General features: G+C 35.4%; 2 protein-coding genes across 2 annotated transcripts in view; both read left to right on the forward strand.

Annotated features, from left to right (window-relative positions):
• The window catches only part of LOC111382758 (ultraviolet-B receptor UVR8-like), a 9,053-nt gene extending 5,500 nt beyond the window's left edge, over positions 1-3,553 (forward strand). Inside the window, exons 6-9 of the mRNA XM_023006796.1 lie at positions 263-335; positions 2,242-2,352; positions 2,729-2,785; positions 3,189-3,553. Of these exons, the coding sequence (XP_022862564.1) occupies positions 263-335; positions 2,242-2,352; positions 2,729-2,785; positions 3,189-3,398 (451 nt within the window). The 3' untranslated portion in view covers positions 3,399-3,553. The remainder of the gene's footprint in view (positions 1-262; positions 336-2,241; positions 2,353-2,728; positions 2,786-3,188) is intronic.
• Positions 3,554-4,881: 1,328 nt separating this feature from the next.
• Positions 4,882-6,924, forward strand: LOC111382826 (sugar carrier protein C-like). Its single transcript, XM_023006867.1, has 4 exons — positions 4,882-5,086; positions 5,175-5,497; positions 5,591-6,223; positions 6,318-6,924. The coding sequence occupies exons 1-4, from the start codon at positions 4,939-4,941 to the stop codon at positions 6,786-6,788; spliced, it is 1,575 nt and encodes a 524-aa protein (XP_022862635.1). The 5' UTR covers positions 4,882-4,938; the 3' UTR covers positions 6,789-6,924.

The following is a 6,924-nucleotide window of genomic DNA, read 5'->3' on the forward strand; positions in this document are numbered from 1 at the left end:
TATTTTTAAAGGAAAAAGTCATCAACTATGTTACCAACTGTTCAACTGTTAATGGATCATTTGGTTTCCGCAGAATCCTGTAGCTGTTAAAATTTGTATCTCATCATAATTTCTGATAGGAATTAAAAATGATTCGTCTGTCCGTTTCTTCAATGTTTTTAATTAACAGAAGTAAAAGGAAAAAAATGTTCAGATATTTTTATCCATGCCGCATTTAGAAACTGATTTCTGTATATATTTTTAACGATGGATGACATAATAGACCCTGCATGGTTTTCCAGGTAGATATTGCTGCTGGAGGATGGCATTCTACTGCATTGACAGATGATGGAGAGGTATCTTTGATTCTTTTTCTCTCGTTTGTGCTTGTTCTAACATGTACTTGTGTTATATTGAGCAGGGAGAAAAGGTAGTTACCATTGTAGAACTAATATTAAAAGCTGGGAATAAGAGTAGTGGCCGAATCTAACCATATCCCATCTCTGGTCGTCAAGTTAATCACCTAAAATGATGTGTGATGATTTGGCTTCTTTTCATCACAAATTTCAGCTAGGCCCTGTAATTTGAAGAAAAATATGTGATCAGCAACTTATTAATTACTTTACATGACCATTTTGTGTGCATTAAGCACTAATTGATCCAGTGTTCTCCAATATGTCATCAATTTTCATACGAGTGATCCGCCTAACATCCATGGACGTATGATCTCATGTATGCAAGCAAAAAGAAAAAGGAAAAATACCTTTGGTAGTGTATTCAATGGAATCAATACAGTTAAAATTTTGTTTTTGGAAGTGGAAGCTTTGAGGTCTGAATTTTTTTATGAACTTTGAAAATATCAAAGATCTTTGAATCCTTCTGCCTGTTTGTTAGTCACTTGCATTTATTCCATGACTGTTAAGGCAATGGGGTAAAATGCTATAGTGAAATGCAGAGTTGTTGGTCTAAAGATATTAGATATTGGGTAAAATACGTCATCAGACTTCAGTTTGTGGGTCCGAAGATGCACCCAAATGGTTCTTAAGATTTTGTGATTGATAATTGGCATATATGCCCGCTTTTTTCAATCTAGTGGTGGCCCTAATTATAGGTGAGATAGGTAATCGCTTGAGGCCCTATTTTGATAAAGGCCCCAAATTAAATTATGTGAAGTTAATTGGTTAGTTGAAGAAAAATTAAAATTATATTTATGAAATTCTATAAGATAGAATTATCATATGCAAACACAACAAGCTAATAAAATTTGAAAATACAAAAATATTTATCATATAAATATATAACAAACATTACTTTCTCTCTTTATAACCAATTCGACCATTTATCTTCCGAACATTCATTTTCTTTTCTTAACCAAGCAAAAGGTTTTTGTGTTTTTTTAAATTCCACATCCAGCAGTCACCCAACATTATTTTTTCTCCCCTATAAGAAAAAATTCTCTCCTTTGAATTACAATTTTGAAGATTCAATTTACCAGATTGGTTTGATCCCACTGCTATTATTACAATCTTACATGTTTCTTTCTTTCTCTTATCTTCAAAACACACACTATAGAGTAATAGGTTGTTATTCCACTGTTTTGCTTTAGCCTCATGAAGTCTTTTAAGATGTTTGTTGAAAGTATTTTGAATTTAATAATTCTTTGTCCATATTCATACAAATATTTCTTATGAATTAATATAAAATTAGAAGTTCATTTATATTTGATCATCATTTTCATTATTTTGTTATGCTATTTCTTGTAGTCAACATTTTCCAATTTTGTATGTAAATTGCTCAAATGTATATTCATTTTTGTTTGAAATAATTGCAGTGAAAAAATGATTATAGAAGTGAATCCTTTGCCATTGCATTGTAATTCTGTTTGCCAAACTTCACTTATAATTTGTATTGCATGCTGAAAGTTGATTTCAAATTTTGGGATTTGGTTGTCTGTATTAGATTTTTCGTAATTATATTAAAGCTCTATGTAAGAATGCTCAAAATATAGGGACCCCATATTTAAAGTTGGCATAAATGCGACAAAATATCAGGGCAACCCTATTTCAGTCTTTCAGTTAAGGAGTTCCTCAACCTTTGCTGGGGTTGTTTGCATCTGTCTATTATTTGTTTGTATGTTATACATATCACTGGAGTTCTCCATTTATGCTTTATGTTTACTGGGGATCCTGAATGCGTGTAGTAATTGAACCGTATAATTATTGCTAAATTAGGTTATCTGCTGATGATGTGTCTGTTGCATAGGTATATGGTTGGGGCAGAGGGGAGCATGGGAGACTTGGATTTGGAGATGATAAGAGCAGCAAAATGGTTCCTCAAACGGTTCAACTTCTAGCTGGGGAAGATATCGTGCAGGTGTGTGTGTTCTTCATAAAGATCCATTTTCATTTTACTATCACTACAATGTGAAGTCATATGTGTCTTGGAAAAGCAATGTCATGCCGTTCTCTCTCTCTCTCTCTCTCTCTCTCTCTCTCTTTTCTTACGATTAAATATCTTCTCTCTTGTCGTTGAGTGCCTCAAGTTTGCTTTTAGCTCTCAAGTTAGCAGGATATTGTACTTTGTCATTATCGGTCCATTTGTTTGCTTATTTCTATCCAATGGACTGTTTTGCATAATTGGATGCTGAAATGCGAAATATATTTGAGATAGTTACCTCAAATGTACAATATTTTCCTCCTTTTGCTTCTCATGGAAGTCCAATCATTGATGGTTCTTATCTAATTTGCAGGTGTCTTGTGGGGGTACTCACTCTGTCGCATTAACAAAGGATGGTCGCATGTTTTCAGTGAGTGCTTTACATTCTCTACGATTTCATGAGTTGAACTTAGTGCCCCCTCTCTCTCTCTCTCTCTCTCTCTCTCTCTCTCTCTCGTTATAAATGTAACGGAAAATATGTATTTATTATTGGAATAATAATATCTAGCACCCGTCTATATGACATTATGTGACCGGTTCAACTAAAAGTGAAATTATGTGATTCATTTAATTGAACCTGTAATTTAATGTCATTAATGCTGCCACTTGGACTGGTGTTAAGCACTAGTCGTGCTAAATAACATTACTCTTATTATTATTCTTGGAACTCCGCCGAGGAACTTGGTAGGTATCAAAATATTGTTTTCCCTATTCATGGCAAGACTTTATCGTATCTGTGTAGATTTTCGAAATATTGACTCGTCCTGTGGCAGTTTGGGCGTGGAGACCATGGACGTTTAGGATATGGGCGTAAAGTTACTACTGGTCATCCAGCAGAAGTTCCCATAAACTTACCACCTCCCGTAGATCTCAGCGGCAACGAAACGGAAGGACGTTGGTGTGCTAAACTTGTTGCTTGTGGTGGCCGCCATACGCTGGCAATTGTAGAATGGAGGGCTAATGAATCCGAATCATTGCTGTGAAGATCTCCCGTTCTGCGTAAGTGAAAATTTTGAGATGAGAAATAATATTTAAGGCAGGAAAAAAAAATGGAACTTGAGAGGGATGATAAAACTATTTGAATACTTTGTTTTGCATCAACGACAATGCAATAGACCATATTTTACTCTTTTGCATTTGGGAAGAATGAGTTTTTTTCATTTTTTTTTAGGAGAATGTCTGGTTAAAAAGTAGGAAAAAGTTTTGAGTTTACTTGAAGAATATTATTTTATTGTGAGAATGTATGATTAAAAGTGAGCATGGAAAAATTTGAATTTTGAAAGAATGGTTACTACATAGGCGCTTTATATTATTTACACTGAAATATCAAAATGTCGATGTCAATTGCAATAATTTTATAGAAAGAAAAATTGTGTCATATGTTTCCGACTTATAAAGTAACAAGTCACCTTAATGAAGCTCGAGTGAACCCAAGTGCAGATGTGGACCGACGGGTTTTGCTACCAAAGTTTCGGACATCCCATCGTTTAAGTCTGTTGTAACCAGTTAGTCCTTAGTGGAGGGTCTGCATGTACTCGATGGTTAAAAATGTTCATTTTTATTGAAAGACGATTTATATTCTTATTTCTTTAATTAAAATCGAAACATTTAAAAATAAAATAAAAGGCAGGGGAGAAAAAAGGGTTTGCTTGCTTCTTTCTCTCTATTTATTTATTTAAAATTAGTTGTTCACTGTATTTCCCCCTAATAAAGAGAGAGATGTACAAACTTATGTTGAGGATCAACTTATTATATCTTAAGAGGCATTTTTATGAAAAACACATTATTTAAAGTGATTTACTTTCAATGCGAGAGCTGTGTCCATCTCGGTGCCACTCAAGAATTGCATTATATCGAAAATGAGAATTACAGTCTTTTTAGACCTCACGTCTTTACTTTTTCTCTCTACCATGACGCCAAGAAAGGATGTTAGGATATTAGAGTGGCCTAATTCATGTATGAAATTTTCAAAATACTCATATAACATTTAAAATACGGCGGAAAAACAAAAGTACAATATGTATTAGGTTACACACATCCAAACAAGCATGTTGTTCACGGCTGAACGAAATCGTTCATGTGGTGAGTTGTATTAAGCTTTAATTAATTTATTTTTAAAAAATAAAAGAAATTCACTATAATATCAGTAATTAATTACTTTTTGGCTATTATACACATTTCGGAAATAAATTGAAATGAAATTAATTATTAATATTGGATACACAGAAAAACTGAAAAGTTGGCGTTCTAATTTTATGAAAACACATTCTTGGATTACAACATAAGATCAAAAGTAAAATCCTCCTTGGATCAGAATTTCTGTTATTCCAGGACATGTATTGATCAAATATGGATAAATTGTCCTGTAGGAATCCTAGTGTAAATTTATTTTAGACTTCTAAACAAACTGCAAGCCTTTTTCATCCCTCAAGTCTCTATATATACCAACGCAGTCTCGAGTTCTCAATACTATCTCTTTAATCTCTGCTTCTTTTTGAATTTCAGTGTTCTGCATTCGGAGATATGGGTGTTGTTGGTATTGCTGTTAGCCCAGGCGGTCAGGGTGACGATCTTGCAAAGTACCCTGGAAAACTCACATGGTATGTGGTCATAACATTAATGGCTGCAGCCATGGGAGGATTGATTTTTGGTTATGATATTGGTATATCAGGTATACAACTTAGCCTTCTAATTCTTTTTCACGGTTTTGATCATTCAAGAAGAATTCTGGTTTAAGTTTCTTGATTTTCTTGATGCAGGTGGAGTTACTTCCATGGCACCTTTTCTGAAAAAATTCTTTCCGTCTGTTTACCATAAACAGATGGATGATACATCAACTAATCAATACTGCAAGTTTGACAGCCAGATTTTGACACTTTTTACATCTTCCCTCTATTTGGCTGCCCTCGTAGCTTCCTTTTTTGCATCAACAATGACCAAGAAATTTGGCCGGAGAAAGTCAATGATGCTTGGTGGAATAATTTTCTTGGTTGGTGCCATCATCAACGCTGCGGCAGTGCACATCAGTATGCTAATCATAGGCCGTGTTTTATTGGGCATTGGCGTTGGCTTTGCTAACCAGGTAACAGAATTGATTTGTATCAGAATTTACTTATTGTTGATTTAAAATTTGGATCATTCATCTAACTTCGTTTTGCTTCTATTAATTACGCAGTCCGTGCCTCTTTATCTATCAGAGATGTCTCCATATAATTGGCGTGGCACATTTAATGTTTGCTTTCAATTGATGATCACAATTGGAATATTGGTAGCCAACCTGTTCAACTATATCTTTGCTAAGATTGAGGGTGGCTGGGGATGGCGGCTCAGCCTGGGATTGGCTGGCGTTCCTGCTGTCATCATCATTATTGCGTCCTTTTTCCTCTCCGATACCCCAAACTCTCTTGTGGATAGGGGAAAGGAAGAGGAAGCGAAAGCACTGCTCAAGCGCATTCGTGGAGTTGAAAATGTTGATGCTGAATTTAATGATATTCTTGCAGCCAAGAATGAAGCAAGACTAGTGCAGAATCCATGGCAAAACATCTTAAAGAGGCGGTGCTATCGTCCTCAGTTGGTTATGTCCATCTTGATCCCTTTCTTCCAACAACTCACTGGAATCAACGTGGTTATGTTCTATGCCCCCGTGCTCTTTAAAACCATTGGATTTGGAAACAATGCTTCTCTCATGTCAGCTGTTATTTCTGGCGTCGTAAATGTCTTTGCAACTTTAGTATCTGTCGCATACGCTGACAAGTGGGGCAGAAGAACTCTTTTTCTTGAAGGAGGAGTCCAAATGCTTATCTTTCAGGTAAAAAATTAACTGATTTTCAAGAAACGTGCAGTCATACTAATTATACCTGGTCGTTGCTAATGTAATCTTTTGCATTTTGTTGTCGATACAGATTGCAGTTGCAGCTCTTATTGGAGCCAAATTTGGTGTGACGGGAGATGTGACGTTGCTGCCAAAGTGGTTTGCCATGTTGGTGGTGATATGCATCTGCATTTATGTTGCCGGTTTCGCATGGTCTTGGGGGCCATTGGGATGGCTTTATCCAAGTGAGATTTTCCCGTTGGAGATCAGATCGGCTGGACAAAGTATTAATGTGGCAGTGAACATGTTCTTCACATTCTTAGTGGCTCAAGTGTTCCTTTCGATGCTGTGCACAATGAAGTTTGGTCTCTTCGTCTTCTTTGCATTCTTCGTGGTGCTGATGACTATCTTTTGTTACTTCTTCATGCCTGAGACGAAGAATATTCCTATTGAAGAAATGACACAAGTATGGAGAGACCACTGGTTCTGGAAAAGATATATGAACGATCCTAATGATCCAGTCAATAAAGCCTTGGAGCTGACTAGGAAGGAACAAGTCTGATTATGTTAATGCAATTTTTATTTTATTTTTTCAGTTTTTACTTAATCTCAGTGTTACAGATCTTATCAAAACTGTAATTTTCCACATAGATTTTATGTTAGTAATTACACACTTATATTATACATCTTTAATAAAG

This window comes from Olea europaea, unplaced genomic scaffold (assembly GCF_002742605.1).
Source record: "Olea europaea var. sylvestris unplaced genomic scaffold, O_europaea_v1 scaffold256, whole genome shotgun sequence".
In the NCBI taxonomy this organism is placed as follows: domain Eukaryota; kingdom Viridiplantae; phylum Streptophyta; class Magnoliopsida; order Lamiales; family Oleaceae; genus Olea; species Olea europaea.